The sequence below is a fragment of the Myxocyprinus asiaticus genome, chromosome 2, assembly GCF_019703515.2.
Source record: "Myxocyprinus asiaticus isolate MX2 ecotype Aquarium Trade chromosome 2, UBuf_Myxa_2, whole genome shotgun sequence".
NCBI classification, from domain to species: Eukaryota; Metazoa; Chordata; class Actinopteri; order Cypriniformes; family Catostomidae; genus Myxocyprinus; species Myxocyprinus asiaticus.
Genome location: NC_059345.1, coordinates 10,164,664 through 10,181,954, shown reverse-complemented (window position 1 = coordinate 10,181,954; position 17,291 = coordinate 10,164,664). Strand labels below are relative to the sequence as shown.

At 39.4% G+C, this 17,291-nt stretch overlaps 1 protein-coding gene across 3 annotated transcripts in view; it reads right to left on the bottom strand.

Moving 5' to 3' along the window:
• The window catches only part of LOC127412594 (myotubularin-related protein 13-like), a 179,271-nt gene that overhangs the window by 59,276 nt on the left and 102,704 nt on the right, over positions 1-17,291 (bottom strand). For all 3 annotated transcript variants that reach the window (XM_051649073.1, XM_051649081.1, XM_051649089.1), the window contains exon 17: positions 11,576-11,644. In XM_051649073.1, coding sequence (XP_051505033.1) covers positions 11,576-11,644 — 69 coding nt within the window. The remainder of the gene's footprint in view (positions 1-11,575; positions 11,645-17,291) is intronic.

Below are 17,291 nucleotides of genomic sequence, written 5' to 3'. Positions count from 1 at the left end.
AGTAAAATGATTTGGTGTTTGACCTATTGCATGACACCTGGTCAGGACACTGCAAAACAATTTGGGGTTTGTGCAAACAAGTAGACAGCATATGAGTACTTGGACAAAAATGCAAAAAATACAGGATGTGAGGCTCTGACCTAGATTCTCCCATACCTAATGTCTCCACAACAATATAAACACACATGTAAACAGCCTGTATGTGTCCACTTTAACTGTTCCATGAGCAGGGACTAGCTGATAAGTGATGATCTGTGATTGAAAGCTCCGAATGTCAGCTGACCTCCTTTCACAGAGATCATTTAACTGAAGCCTGAAGGCTAAACACTTCTCAGAAGACCTGTGTGTTTATTAATGAGAATGAATCAGAGCTCAAAGGCTCAGCATAAATAATGAGATGCATACTGGTTACTTGTGAGTACCTTTTGACCTGTTTGGCAAAACTGACCTGCCTGTATATCCATGCTGTGTGCGTAAGCGCGTGATTTCTCACAAGGTGCATAATAATGTACCAGGTGTCAGTCCAAAAATCAGTCTGCAAGTTATAAGCTGTTTTTCGTCCTACATTTGAGGTGACTTTGAGGCATAAAAAAAATGTCTTAAGTTAAAATTAATGTCTTAAAATTAATGTCTTAAAATTAATGTTTTAAGCACAAGCATTAAGTGAGTAGAAGATTGTTCAAGTTATGTAAAGTGCGGGGGCCTGGGTAGCTCAGTGGTAAAATACGCTGTCTACCACCCCTGGAGTTCGCTAGTTCGCTAGTTCAAATCCCAGGGTGTGCTGAGTGACTCCAGCCAGGTCTCCTAAGCAACCAAATTGGCCCGGTTGCTAGGGAGGGTATAGTCACATGGTGTAACCTCTTCGTGGTCGCTATAATGTGGTTTGTTCTCGGTGGGGCGCATGGTGAATTGAGCGTGGTTGCCGCGGTGGATGGCGTGAAGCCTCCACACGCGCTATGTCTACGTGGCAACGCGCTCAACAAGCCACGTGATAAGATGCGCGGGTTGACTGTCTCAGACGCGGAGGCAACTGGGATTCGTCCTCCGCCACCCGGACTGAGGCGAATCACTATGCGACCACGAGGACTTAGAGCGCACTGGGAATTGGGCATTCCAAATTGGGAGAAAAAGGGGAAAAATCCACCCCAAAATAAAAAGTTATGTAAAGTGCCAGATAAACAATGCTGAAATGTGAGGCTAGGTTCTAAATAACGACAAAGAGGACAATTGCAGTGTTCTGCTTTGTAGGTAGATGGAAACGGAGCATATCTTTGTGGGAATAAATTGTTTCATTGACTTTCATTGAAAAAAAAAAAAAAGGCTCACATGAGCTTCTAGAGCCACATCTAGGGACCAAAATATCAAAGACGCTTGAGGGTAGGCTCTTTTAACTTAGGCCTGTAAGCAAACTTCCTGCAGATGCAATAACCACTCACATTTTTATAAGAAACAACAGCAAACATGCATCCTGCAGTGAGTTTCAACCTGCTGCTATGACCTATATTTACAATATTTAGTTTGGGTTGAATCTCCTGTTCTCATTATTATATAGTTGTAGTCAGAAGTTTACATACACTTAGGCAGAAGTCATTAAAACACATTTTTTTTAACCACTCCACAGATTTAATATTAGCAAACTATAGTTTTGGCAAGTCATTTAGGACATCTACTTTGTGCATGATATGAGTAATTTTTCCAACAATTGTTTACAGACAGATTGTTTCACTTTTAATTGACTATATCACAATTCCAGTGGGTCAGAAGTTTACATACACCAAGTTAATTGTGCCTTTAAGCAGCTTGGAAAATTCCAGAAAATGATGTCAAGCCTTTAGACAGTTACCTAATTAGCTTCTGATAGTAGGTGTACTGAATTGGAGGTATACCTGTGGATGTATTTTAAGGCCTAACTTCAAACTCAGTGCCTCTTTGCGTGACATCATGGGAAAATCTAAAGAAATCAGCCAAGACCTCAGAAAAAAACAATTGTGGACCTCCACAAGTCTGGTTCATCCTTGGGAGCAATTTCCAAATGCCTGAAGGTACCACGTTCATCTGTACAAACAATAGTATACAAGTATAAACACCATGGGACCATGCAGTCATCATACCACTCAGGAAGGAGACACATTCTGTCTCCTAGAGATGAATGTAGTTTGGTACGAAAAGTGCAAATCAATCCCAGAACAACAGCAAAGGACCTTGTGAAGATGCTGGAGGAAACAGGTAGACAAGTATCTATATCCACATTAAAACGAGTCCTATATCGACATAACCTGAAAGGCTGCTCAGCAAGAAGAAGCCACTGCTCTAAAACCACCAGACTAAAGTTTGCAAGTGCACATGGGGACAGAGATCTTACTTTTTGGAGAAATTTCCTCTGGTCTAATGAAACAAAAATTTAACTGTTTGGCCATAATGACCATCGTTATGTTTGGAGGAAAAGGGTGAGACTTGCAGGCCGAAGAACACCATCCCAACCATGAAGCATGGGGGTGGCAGCATCATGTTGTGGGGGTGTATGGTCTGGTGCACTTCACAAAATAGATGGCATCATGAGGAAGGAAAATTATGCTTGCTTGACCAACACACAATGGGTTTCGCTTTAAAGCTGCTGACAAAGCATTCCGTTTTCATAACTTAGAAAAATTATTATTTACTGTACACCATACAGTCAAACATATGGTCTAAACATCATACACATTCCAGATATATATATATATATATATAGAGCAAAAGACCCGAAAAAAAAGCACAGAGTTTATAAGTTGTAAACAGATGTCTTTTGTTGTGCTTTTGTTTGGTCATGAAATAAACAGAATATAAAAACAGCAGATGCTCCCGAAAAACGAAACAAGCCCAAACTCAATGTGATATGGTCACTTATCAGTGAATATGATGCATAGATTTTAAAATAATCTTGGAGAAAATGCAATGTTATCTCAGATATATATTTTTTGTCATGCTGGGGAGCAGTTTCTGGTAACACAGCAGACTAATCACAGCTGTTGTTGTCTGTGTCGACGCACACATTGTTAAATTATTTAAGAGGTGCACGTAACTGCCACAGCCTACGGCGTAGGTTTGACGCAGACGTATAAATCAGCCTTTAGTAGAATGGCAGGAGAGAGACAAACAGATATAACAGCATTCAAGCCTCCATCTGCTGCCAAGCCAGCCATGAGAACCTCAATAACATGCAGTGTGGTTGAGTGAAAGGATACTTTGAGTGTAGTGGAACACTGACTCAAGGAAAAATGCAAGGATTTAATTGTGCTGAGATACAAGGATAATCTGAGGACAGCCCTGAATGCAAAGCAGAAATTTTTTTATTCTTACAATTAATTTCAGATGATCTGTGAAATATATCAATGGAGCTGACATCAATAATTCTGTCATTGGTTTGCGTGAGCAGACTGAATGCCAATAGCCTATCTCTACTAAGTCTGGAGAAATCTTCCTTCTGGAGCACTGCAAAAACAAACAAGGTTTCACTTACAGTATCTCTCCCGCCAAATGAACTGTTTATTGCTATCACCAAGGGCTTTGCACACCTGACTGTCAGCTCTTTTTGTGTAATGCTTTAATCAGGCTTTGCTCTTACATAAAAATGGTAAATCTGAAAAAGGACAACTGAAAAACAGGAAATTCAAGGGCTGGAGCAATAGCTTTCAGATGTTTTAATGAAAGACTTGAACTGTTCACCGGAATCTCGTGCTCTCGGGAAAGGTTTGAGTGGCAGCTGTGCCTCGTCGATGAAAAGGATGAACGATAACTGTGAAAACATTCATGATTACACATCCCTACAACTCAGTATTGCTTGCTAAGGCAAGCATTTCAACAAACACCTGATACTATGTATGAAACTTTAGCACACAACTCATCCAGCACCATCAAATCGTAACGCCAACGTTATTTGTATAGCACCTTTCACAACACACATCGTTTCAAAGCAGCTTTACAGAAAATCATGCATTAACAGAAAATTAAACTGTAATATCTATAATGTCTTAGAGTCATCACTGTGTAGTTTGATAAAATACGATTGTGAATTGTGTTTAAAAAAAAGAAATTAAATAATAATTGTATTTAGAAATCCAGTGAGCAAGCCGAAGGCAACTGTGGCAAAGAACACAAAACTCCATAAGATTTTGGTTAATGGAGAAAAATAACCTTGGGAGAAACCAGGCTCACTGTGGGGGCCAGTTCCCCTCTGGCTAACATCATGAATATAATGCCAATATTACTTATGTATAGTGCAAGTCATGGTTTAAAATTATTAAACTAAGTAAGTGTTAAGGGTCAGTGTTTAAACAAAGATTTTGTATGAATTGTAAGATTAATGACTAATGTCTTTGAAGTCCATCCTGGATTAACTGCAGAAGTTCACATAGATGCAATTGTCCTTGTTAGTTGGATGATGAAGGGTTTTGTTGGCAATTAATTGATAATCTATGTATTCCATTATAAGTGTGTAGTCCATCATTAGACCGAGATGATGCAGGCAGAGATCAGTGAGGTGTTCACAGTTCAACTGGCCGGTAATTTTGGTGAGGTCTATCTTAAGTCCAAGGTTCAGGCAATGGTATATGATGTATTCCCATGTGTTATGGTTGGAGTTGGCATCAGTTCAACCTCTGAAGTCCATCGTAATAGACTGAAGTGATGTTTGGCTGGCACCGGCTGCTATTAGTCGTCATCACTCAGAGACACGTAGCAGTGGAGTCCAACACAAAGCAGGAATGGAGCTGGATCCAGCCGGTTCTGGTGACCTCAGGATAGGAGTCCCAAGGTTGAGACAGGGAAACAAATAGAATAATATTAGCATAGATTCCATTCAATGTATTACAGAGTTATAGATCATGATCAATGTTTCTGGTTTCTGATTCCGGCAGACCTAACTAAAGCAGCCTAATTGTGAGTTGAAGGATAAATTAGGTGTATGCCTAGCTAAATAGATGAGTCTTTAGTCTAGACTTAAACTGAGTGAGTGTGTCTGCATCTCGAACAGTGTAAGGGAGACTATTCCATAGTTTAGGAGCCAAATATGAAAAGGATCTACCTCATTTTGTGGATTTTGATATTCTAGGAACTATTAACAGGCCATAATTTTGTGATCGTAATGAACGTGATGGAATATAGCATGGTAGAAGGTCACTTAAGTACTGTGGAGCTAGACCATTCAAAGCTTTGTACATAGTTAACAATTTTAAAATGAATATGAAATTTAACAGGTAGCCAATGTAACAACGATAAAATGGGGCTAATATGATCATATTTCTTGGATCTAGTCAGCACTCTGGCTGCTGCATTTTGAACCAATTGAAGTTTATTTATGGAACCATGCAAGACATCCTCCCAGTAATACATTAAAATAATCTAGTCTTGAGGTCATGAACACATTAATTAGTTTTTCGGCATCAAGAACAGAGAGCATGTGTCGCAATTTAGCAATATTTCTTAGGTGGAAGAATACTGTTCTACAAACACTGGTAATTAGATTTTCAAAGGACAGATTGGTATCAAATATAATACCTAAGTTCTTTGCTGTTGAAGACGATGTAACAGTACATTCATCGAGAGTCAAATAATATTTTAGAGGTTTTTAGAGGTTTTTGGTCCAATAATTAGTATCTCTGTTTTGTCTGAATTGAGTAGAAGGACATTTCTGGCCATCCAATCTTTTATTTCATTGATACACTCTGCTAATTTGGAGAATTGTGAAATTTCATCAGGTTTTGAAGAAATATAAAGTTGGGTATTGTCGGCATAAGTGGAAACTTATTCCACGATTCCTGATAATATCTTCCAGGGGAAGCATATACAAGGGGAAAAGCAGAGGCCCTAAAACTGATACCTGTGGCACTCCATACTTTACTTTTGTTTGGTTTGACAATTCCTCATTTACATAGACAAAGTGGTAGCAGTCTGCTAAATAGGACCTAATCCATGCTAATGCAAGTCCACAAATGTCAACATAATTCCCTAGCCTATTCAAGAGAATGTCGTGATCTATCGTGTCGAATGCAGCACTAAGATCTAAAAGCACTAGAAGTGAAATGCAGCCGCGATCAGATGATGAAGAGCAAGTCATTTGTAACTCTGATAAGTGCAGTCTCTGTACTATGATGGGGCCTAAATCCTGACTGAAACTGTTCATATATACTATTTCTCTGTAGAAATGAACATAATTGGGAGGATACTACATTTTTCTAGTAATTTCAACATAAACGGGAGATTCGGCCTATAATTAGCCAGTTCTCCAGGATCAAGTTGTGGTTTCTTAATAAGCAGTTTGATAACTGCCATTTTAAAGTTTCTTGGGACATGTCCTAAGGATAGCGAGGAGTTAATAATATTAAGAAGTTCTGAGATTACAAGGAATACCTCTTTAAGAGCTTAGTTGGTATTGGATCTAACATACATGTTGTGGCTTTTGATGTTTCGATAAGTTTTGTTAGCTCTTCATGACCTATGACAGCGAAGGATTGAAGTTGCTCATGAGGAAAATTATGAGACACTGTTTTCTGAGGTGCTATGACAGTTCATTGCATAATTCCAATTTTATTTCTGATTATTTCAATTTTATTCATAAAGAAATTCATGAAGCCATTACTCTTGTGCTGTGATGGAATATCTGGTTCAGGTTATTCCTAACCAATTTAGCCATAGTACTGAATAAACACCTAGGATTGTTGTGGTTATTTTCTATGTGTTTGCCAAAATATGCTGACCTGGCAGCTTTTAGTGCCTGTCTGTAGCTACAGATCCTTCCATGCACCGCGAAATACCTTTAATTTTGTATTCTTCCACTTGCGCTCCATTTTCTGTTAAAATTAGCAAATTCAACAAGGAAATCAGAATAAGGCCCGGGTGATCTATATACTGTAGCAAGGGAGTTTTTTTTTTTTTTTTTTTTTTTTTTTACATCTGACGGTGTCACATTAAGCATTATTAGTTCAAAAGACTTAAACTTTTATCCTGTCCTCTGAGTAACACCAAAACCTTCACTGTAAATTGTAGCTACGCCTCCTCCTCAACCCTTCAGATGAGGCTCATGTTTATAACAATAACCTGGGGAATAACCTGGATTCATTCAAACTAATATATTCATCCAGTTTAAGCCAGGTTTCAGTCAAACAGAGCGCATCCAAACTATGATCTGTAATAATTTCATTGCTTTGGTAGACAGAGATCTAATGTTTAGTAGCCCTACCCTCATATGATGTTTATCTTTCTTTTTTCTTTTTTTTTTTTTTTTCTCTAAATGATTTAGTGAGAGTTTTGTGTTTGGTAGTTTGGGGAACAGACACAGTCTCTATGTTATATCTAGGTGATACAGTCTCTACGTGTTGTAGTTTGTGTGACCTGTGTAACATAAGGCAGCAAGCAGACATTTGGATTAACCAGTTTGTCTGCTTCCTGATCTGGGCCCCAAATAGTCAAATACTATCATTAAGACTATGAGCCAAATTACTAGAGAGGAGAGCGGTACCTTCCCTGGAGGGATGGAGTTCGGCTCTCTTTAGCAGGTCAGGTTTACCCCAAAAACTCTTCCAATTGTCTTTAAATCCTATGCTATTCTCCAGACACCACTCAGACATCCAGCCATTCAGTAACACTAATCTACTATAAACCTCGTCACCACGACAAGCAGGGAGGGGCCAGAGCATATTACAGTGTCTGACATCGTTTTTGAAAGTTCACACACCACTTTAACATTATCTCTAGTGATCTCCAACTGGCGAAGCCAGACATAATTAGTGCTGACAATTTTAGTAAATCTACGTTTAGCATTAACCAGCACATGTCAATTTGATCTGATGGCAGATGCTCTGGCACCCGAAATGCATTTAACAATAGTGGCCGGAGTCTCTATTTCCACATTCCTTACAATAGAATCACCAATTATTAGGGCTCTTTCAACATGATTCTCAGTGGGTGCATCACTGATCGGGGAGAATCGACTGGAAACCCTAACAGGAACGGGAGAGTGGTGTTGCTTTGCTGAGCGAGTATGCCACCGGGACGTCACCAAAACGCCCTGCTACGGGGACTCTACAGCCGGAACCAAAGTGTGTGTGTTGCTCGCTGTTCTACCCGCATCCAAAACAGTATCTACTGGCTTCTCTTTCTCACTGACCTCCACTAGCGTTTGGATGCGTGTCTCTAACTCAAACTTCTCCGTCAGCCTGATTAATTCCTTACATTTATCACATGTGAATCCCTCACTGCTGATGGAAGAAGCTATTGTAACAATGCGGCATGCAATGCAGGAAGAAATAACATGAGCAGATGCCATGACTTACCGCAGTTGATTGTTGTTGTTGTTGTTGTTGGTTGTTCCTGAGCAGTGAGGGTTTGAGATCGATGTGAATCCCTCACGCAATTGTTTGTTGTTATGGTTGTTCTTGATAAGCGGTGCTTTGAGATCGATGCAATAATCCAAGTAACACCGAGGAGAAAAACGGGTGCACGCTGTCAAATGTGCGCAGTTTAATCGCGATAAAAATAGAAAGCGGATGCACGCGGAAAATGCACACAGTTGAATCGCGATAAGAGAATAATGCGGGGGAAAACCTGATGCGCACTGAAAAATGGCATATATTAGATTAAAAGCTGAAAACAGACAGATAAATGCTAAAAAAGCTAGCAGGCTACAAACACAGACTCGAGCTAGGCGCCAGCAGCAACAGGTAAAATACACACAGATGAAACAGTAGAAAAGCGGAAAAACCCGAAACACGTGGTAAAATGATGTGACGAGGAGGAGGGCGGGGCCGTGCCGTGAGCGTGCACGGCCCGCCCCAATCAGGCTAATCAGCCGAGGAGAGGGATTAGCCTGATTGAGGGCCAGCTGTGCGCACTCACGGCCTGGCCCTCATCCTCGTCACAAATGACAAAGGATAAAACGATGAATATATGAGAATAAGAATAAACAATGCTAAGCAGGCTAAAACCATCTCGTGCAGCATGCCGTCAGCAACAGGAAGTCCAGTGACGAGAGCAGTGACTCCTGAAATTATGAGGTGTATTAAGGAGAGGTGTGTTTTTACTAACTTACCATTTTTGACTGGTGGAGGATAAAATGCGCAAAAAACCCCAACAACAATTAGATTGAAGAAAGCACCCAAGCCATATCTAAGGACCAGAATATCATAAGAGACTTGGGGGTGAGCTCCATTGACTGGGCAACTACCCAGAACACCCTAGTTAGCAAATAGCAACTATTCATGTCATGTCGGAATTACAGTAACTATGTAAAACGTAAAATCTATGACTGTTCTGACTTTTCTGACCATTGTGACTTCACGTAAAAAGAACCAAAATGGCAGTGACCTCAAAAGTTAAAGGTAGTTTACATATATTTCTGCTTGATATAACACTTTCTTATCCACTGTTATACTTCCGGAGAAGTTCTTCTTTGTTCAGGGGTAAAAAGAAGTTCAAAACAGCTGAGCAAAGGTACACTGTTTGTGAACATTCAGACACCCGCCACACCGCAGTGGGAGGTGTTTAAAGTTACATTAAAATAGGAGCTAACATGCTACATGCGGCCATAATATGCGCCGATTACACTCTGTTATTTTAATTTATGATAACACGGATACGACTGCAAAGATGTGTAAATGGGCAAAATGCAGACAAAAGAATGATAAGATAGGCATATCAAATTATGAGCAGATGGTGAATGGTTTTTGCTGCAGGAAGCACATGAGTGAAGCAGCATATAAAACAAAAGAGTGAGTGGGCACTTAAGAGTATTTGAGTAGATTTGATTCCTTTTGGAGACTAATTAAACAAACCAAAAAAAAAAAAAAATTGCATGACAAGGTCTTGGAAAATGTCTCTACGTGAACAATCATACAGATGTACTGTAGGTAAATTTGCACCAGCTCGCTAATAACTCTGCACGCCGGTGTTCTCTTGTTGATTGATCTTGGCTGACTGAACAACATAAACAGAATTAGCTGTTGCCTCAAGGTAGATGGAGCTCAAGGTCACACCAACCGATGATGTGGACCAATAGCAGAAGGTCTTCAGCAGTCGGTAAGAAGTTTTGATAAAAGTTCGCCCAGGCGAGCTGTTACGAACCACCTAAATGAACGCAAAAACTCCTTTTTGGCCAGATTTTGTTCTAAATGATGTCACAACCGTTCGTTCTTCAATTTTGTATGAAGTATATCGGGGCCTTTACCTTGAGTGCTTTCATTGTTCTTAAATTTGCAAGAACATGCATAGGTGAATTAATGTAGTGATTAAATATTTTGCTGTAATCCACAACAAGCCACACATAGATCTGTTTTGGAGTGATTAGTGTTGCCAAAGAGGTCTGAGGATGCAACTGTTCGAGTAGAATCTCAGAGTTGTCATCTCGTAATAACAGTAATTCTGACATGATGTGAATGCACTATAATAATAATAGCAACTATATAGCAATGCCCTGGCAACCACCACCAACACCCTAGTATTGTGCTGGCAATGTTTGCACTAGTAAACAGCACAGCAAAAAAACATAAAACTCGTAGGGTGCTGTTTCAGAGGGACACTGTAATCCCAAAAGGAATTTAAACCCATTCCTGGATGGGACAAGCAATCTTATCTCATCGTATTTTGGTTATTTTGACCATACAAAACAAGTCCAAATGCAGTGTTAAAGTTAGAGGTTTAAGACTGTGCTTGAGCAAGTGCTATTGTCACGGCAAATGGAGATGAGAATCATCAACATGATTTCTAATGATAACGTGAATTCCCCTGGGCACAGAGTTAGTCACTGTGGATAAATAGCACAGCAGCAAGAGCACACACATTTAAAAAGCAACAGAGTAAGTTGTGTCTATCCCTATGACAACAAAAATATGGCTATGTGTTGAATATGTGTTGAAAGCCACATTCCCACAACTTGCCAAATCCCTTCAACACACTTTTTTTTTTTTTTTGCCTCCAAAAAAATAAATAAAAAAAAAGAAAAAGGCCAATTCCTCCCCCCTTTTCCCTATGTGCCAAAGTTAAACTGAACTAGGCTAGAGTAATTCTCATGCATATCTGCGGTTACATTCTGCAATGGGCACATCAAATGATCCTAATATAATGTAGAGTGGATAATATAGCCTCAGTCTTAAATGGATCGGATTGAGACAGGTGTAAATAGAAACCTCCTTTCAGCATAAATGAACACTGGAGCCACTGTCGTTTAGCCATGACTAGCAGCAGGAAACTAGAGATGCAAGTTTGCCTGCAGTCAGCCTGGCTTTTAAGACCCCATGAAATCAAAATTACAGTTTTGTAGCTTTTATAGTCCATGTGTCTTTGAGGTCATCTATATGCTAGTGTACTTCTAGAAGTTGATAAAATTAACTTTTAACAGAGATAAGCATTTAAAATGTACAGTCTTTCTCTTCTGGTAAAACAGGCAAAAATGAGTGAAGACTCGTGTTGCACTACACTACTTTGTGTTACAATCAATTACTCCCTAGATTGATAATGAAACTTCTTGTTTCAATAGACGATATATCACCACAGGACAGAAAACTGTGCTTGTCGAGATTTCATGGGGTGTTTTACTCTTACTTACCCTGTAAAAGGCTGTCGTCAGGGGCAGTAATGCTGCTGCCACAGTGTATTCCTCGGAGCTGGAGCAGTCCTGTGAGAAAACAGAGACAGGGAGATGATACATGATATCACTGAAGTATACAAATTAGAGCTGGTGATGAAAAGAGCTTTGGCCAATTGTGCACAATGACATCACTTGCCATTTTTATATGTTATATAACAGTTGATACCAAGCTCTGACAATACGTCATAATGCTGGTACACAGCATGTCTATCCATCATATATTTCCAATATCGAATATGGGCTATCACTTTTACCACAACATATTGATAATGAACACATCTTTAGGGTAAACATAATTATGCCTATTTAAAACCAACCTCCATTGGTTTTTGATAACATCCTGGCAAGAGCATTCAGCATTAAACCAACTGAAATTCTTCATGCATATGCTTCCAATATGTTATATAACTGTGACACAGTTGTCAGACTGTTCCAATTTTCAATTTATAAGTAATTTCATATTTTGCATTCAAAACCGACATGATCAAGTCATGTAACTAGACTGGACTACTGTAACACTCTCATTGTTACAGTACAATTAGGCCCCTGCAAATGATACAGAATGCAGCAGCACGTCTGGTCTTTAATGAACCAAAAAGAGCGCATGTTACACCACTCCTCGTCTCTCTTCACTGGCTGACGGTTGATGCACGTATCAAATTCAAGGCTCTGATGCTTGGCATACAGAACAGTCACTGGGTCTGCTCCAGCATACCTAAAATCATTTCTGCAGAGCTACATTCCCACCAGAAGCCTGTGGTCGTCTAATGAGCGGCGCCTTGTTGTACTAACACAAAGAGGCACCAAAACACTTTCCCATACTTTCGGTTTCACTGTACCTCATTGGTGGAATGACCTTCCCAACTCCATCCGTGAGCAGACAGACTCTCTGTCTTCAAAAAACGGCTAAAAATACATCTCTCCAATTGAGCAGAGCAGCAACAGCAGGTGAGTAATATTCAGACAGAGTATAGACACGATGAACAGACAACTCACAACAGTCTTATGATACTTGCAGGCAATAATGAAGACACGCGTATGTTTGACATAGTAGAAAGGTCTGGAGTTTCAGAGATACCATCGATGAGAACAGACAAAGAGTGTGTGTGAAAGTGGGGTATATATGCAGTCCTTGATTAGCCACTAATGATATGCAGGTGCATGTAATCAGAATTCAGGGGAGAGTGAGTGCTGTGTCTGCAGTGAGGGAGAAAGACCGGTGGATCCGTGACAAAAGGTGCACGATTGAGATATATTACTATATTACTATTATAATATATTATTATTATTTGTTTACAAATTATAATAATATTTAAGTTGAATGGGTTCCCAAAAATAACTGTGTGAATGAAAAGTGAGCTGATATCTTACAACTAAATTGAACAAAAAAGAGATCTGAATCCTTTAAAGTCCAGATACAAGTTGAAAAAAATTGCAAAAAAAAAAAAAAATTATTTTCTACTGATGACTTATACTGTTAATTTTGCTGCTACATTATCCAGTATACTAGTTAACAATAAAGTTTTTCTTAATAAGCTATACATTTAAATTGAAATAATGTGTAGTTACAGATTTGTGTTTCTTTACATATTAAAGAGTACCCCCAATTAGTTCCACACAATATTGTAAAGATATTCTAAACTGATTATGCAAAAAAACAACACTCGTATCGGATCGGTATCGGCCAATACAGAGATTTCCAATATTGGAGATATTAAGAGAAATAATAAGAGAACAATTGGTATTGGTGCATCCCTAGTCTTGTCTACTCATTTTTTTCGAGCAAGAACTATAATTTTTTTCAACTACTATTTAGACAAAAGTTTATGGTTACCCCCTTCTGATTTGGATGTTTCAGTTATTTTTGTGAGGACATACGGTATCTAATGCCATACAGCTACTTGCAAGAAAATTGTGTGTTCTCAACTAGGATTGCATTCGAAAACATAAGCCATGCACCATCTCTGTTCTTTATCCTGGCGTAAACATCGGAATGTTAGGAGAGCGGCAAATTCAAAACATCAGTTCCTACACAAACCTTGAATGCCTGACCCCCCATAGATGGTATTTCTCTCTTAGTTCTTTACATTTTCCCTGGAGGCTGTGGTTGAATATTCGGGTCTGGAATGGAACCAACTACTTTATTTGCCAGGGGGGAGGTGAAACATTCTTTCATTCAAAGCTTCTGTACACAATTAAATCAATGGAAATAAATTAGGAGCGAAGTCTGTGATCATGTACAATCAAATAAGAGGGAATAGTTTCAGGGGAGACATTTTTCTGCACCGACATTTGACAGGACAATGTTTGTTGATGCCTGTTGATGTTAACTAATTACAGTGCTTACAAGGCAATACTGTATTTATATCCCTAAAAAATTATATTGTAATTTTTTTCTCCACAATTTTTTAAATAATTTTCTACCTCAAACTTCTTAATGAAGAGACTCCATTCAAGCTTTGTTTTGTAGATTATTTTGATCTTACACATGATATTTATTTTTACTTTTTATAAACTATTTTTGAGATTTAACATTAAAGTTTGAAAATATTCCTTTGATTTACATTGACAGAATGTTTGTCCTTCAAAACTGAATTAACAATAATGACGTCATTGCAATTTACATTTGGAATTTCAATCATTAGATATAGCTGCAAGCAGCAATTATGGGGCCAAGCATCAGCATGGCAACCACTGCACAACACCGCACAACAAAGTAACACCAACTCGCATCTTGTCTCAGGGCAGGATCGAACTGGGAGCCATCCGTTTGACATTTCATGGCTCTAACCACTGGTCCGCTCAGCTGCTGGGCTAACAGCCACCAAAAGGAACATACTATGCTAAGAAGTTTTTTACAGTCAAACACAAGTCACCATTATCAACTTTGTATTCATGTAACTTTTCAACAGAGATCAAATTCAGAATTTGATTGTGGATATGCCCAGCAACCATTCAGTAAGCACAATACAAAAATCAGCAGAACTACAGAACTTTTTACAGAATGACTTGCAGAGGTGGATATTCGAACCCACAACCCTTGAAACTAAAAACCAGTGCTTTAACACACTGATCTACTCAGTTGACGTGCCCGCCAAGTGGCAAAGAGACTTCCTGAGGTTAAAGTCAGCACACATGTGTTGGTTATCTTTTGAACTATAGGTGGCGCTGACTCCAAACTTCTTAGTTATCCTCAGGACTCGATGTCGATGATGCATACCAATTTTTCATAAAGATTTATCACTTTTTTTTATAAAACTCAATATGGCAGAGAGGCAATATGGATGAAATGGGGGAAACTGGTATCATTGAAATCCTCATGATTAGGATATATGTTTCAAAAGTTTCAGGCAAAAATAGCAATTTTTCCCATAGGTGGTCTCCAAACTGTGCAAGTACCCTCAGATCATGGTCCTGATGAAGTATACCAAGTTTTGTTTCAAAATCATCAGTAGGAGAAAATCAGATGCAAAATGAAATTTGTTTCTAGGACATATGGTTAAAAAGATACGCACAAAAGAAAAGTGCATTTTGACATGGTGGTGGTGATATAGAGTATGTCCTAGAGACCCCAAATCTGGTATGGGGGCTATTCATGACCACCTCTATCAGTGTGCAAAATGTCATCATTTTCCTATGTACGGTTCTATGGGCTGCCATAGCCTCCCATTGGGAGGAAGAATAATAATTCATAATACTAATGTATACAATAGAGGCTACAGCACCTTCTGTGCTTGGCCCCTAATTAACCATATATCCACCCTTTTTTTTATTTTTTATCCCATTTTCTCCCAATTTGGAATGCCCAATTCCCACTACTTAGTAGGTCCTCGTGGTGGCACGGTTACTCACCTCAATCTGGGTGGCGAAGGACAAGTCTCAGTTGCCTCCGTTTCTGAGACCGTCAATCCACGCATCATCACGTGGCTTGTCGTGCATGTCACTGCGGAGACTCACAGCATGTGGAGGCTCATGCTACCCTCCACGATCCACGCACAACTTACCACATGCCCCATTGTGAGCAAGAGCCACTAATGAGGAGGTTACCCCATGTGACTCTACCCTCCCTAGCAACCGGGCCAATGTGGTTGCTTAGGAGACCTGGCTGGAGTCACTCAGCACACCCTCGATTCGAACTCGCGACTCCAGGGGTGGTAGTCAATACTCGCTGAGCTACCCAGGCCCCTACCCATATAGCCACCTTTAAACTCCAAAGACAGTGACATATTGTGATTTTCATGCACAGCGGACAGTAAACAAGATGCATGCTCAGTGTTATGACAACAGCAATGACGACTCTAATGTAGCATTTCATTTAGACAGAACTAAAGCCTAAAACACAATTATTTTGCTGCCTTTAAAGCACCGATACATGTATGTCTTTCAAAAAATGCACATCTAGTTCAGCATAGAATTGCCAAGAGACAGTCTACAATTTGTTTTAAACTGAAATATACACTAAAAGCTGTCAAAATAGTGCAGATCTTCTGGTTACATCACATTCAACCTCAGGCCAGTATGTAGTAAAGTCAAGTGTTTAATGCTGACATAAGCATACAGATACAGTTTGTACTCTCCCTAGTGATCTGACTTGTATTCCCACTAATGTGTCATCAAGAAGTCAATGCTACTGGTTAAATCTGCTTTAGTGTCAACTATCTGCTGCTGAACAGCACGTTCATGTAACTTTACTCAGTCAAAAAGGAATGAGATGGGATGTTGAGTGCCTGTGACTCACCACAAACTATATAGTACGTGCTCCCTCACAAGTGTGGCAGTTTGAATGCTTTCTATGAAAGTGCACATGGACTGAGACACATTGTTCCCTATAGCTTGCTCTGCTATGTGCTCTGTAGTCATATAATATGACTCATTTGCATCCTGTCTGACACATGTCTGCACTCGCACATAGCTTGCTGTGAGGCAGGAAGAGGTAATATGTCAAATTCCTCTAAAACAAAAGCTTTATTTTGAGTATTTTCTAGGAATGGCTTTAACACAGATTGTTTTGGAAGACACAATTTAGATTGTGTGCACAATCTGAAGTTGCTTTTCTGAAGAACAGTAGTGGTCGACAACATTGGGTATCAGCAAGCATCACTTTTACTATATTGCTGATACTTAGGGTTAGGGATTTGAACAAACGCCTTTAAAGTATTACATTTTGGCAAGTATCTTTCCCTGCACATTTGTTACTAGTTACTTTAATTGCTGTAAATGTATGAACCTGTATGATCTTGTGATGCCTAATGTTCTGGAGAAAATAAAGAACCCAGTTCCCTCCTGTCTTAATAGTTTGTTCATCCAAAGAGCTTGAACCAAACTGAAATCTTTTTGCCTCGGCTGTTTACTTGGTCTCATAGGAAGGCATCCTGGGGAAGCTGCACTTGTTCAACATGGGAATGATGCTCTAGATAAATTCCCAACACATTTATTTCTGCAGCTTAGACTGAGCATTACATAAGTTCATCTAACCAGAGGCCACAAAGTCAGGTATCACCCACTGAATGCTCTTTTTTTTGAGTAAAAGAATTTAGCACAGTGGGACTCCTGTTCTAGTGTTCACAATCTGTGGTGGCAAAACAAATGTAGACAAATGTGGAAAAGAAATTAAATCAGTAGGCGTTCCCATCACACACTCCAGTGTTCTAATTCCAGAAAAGATAGTCTTTGA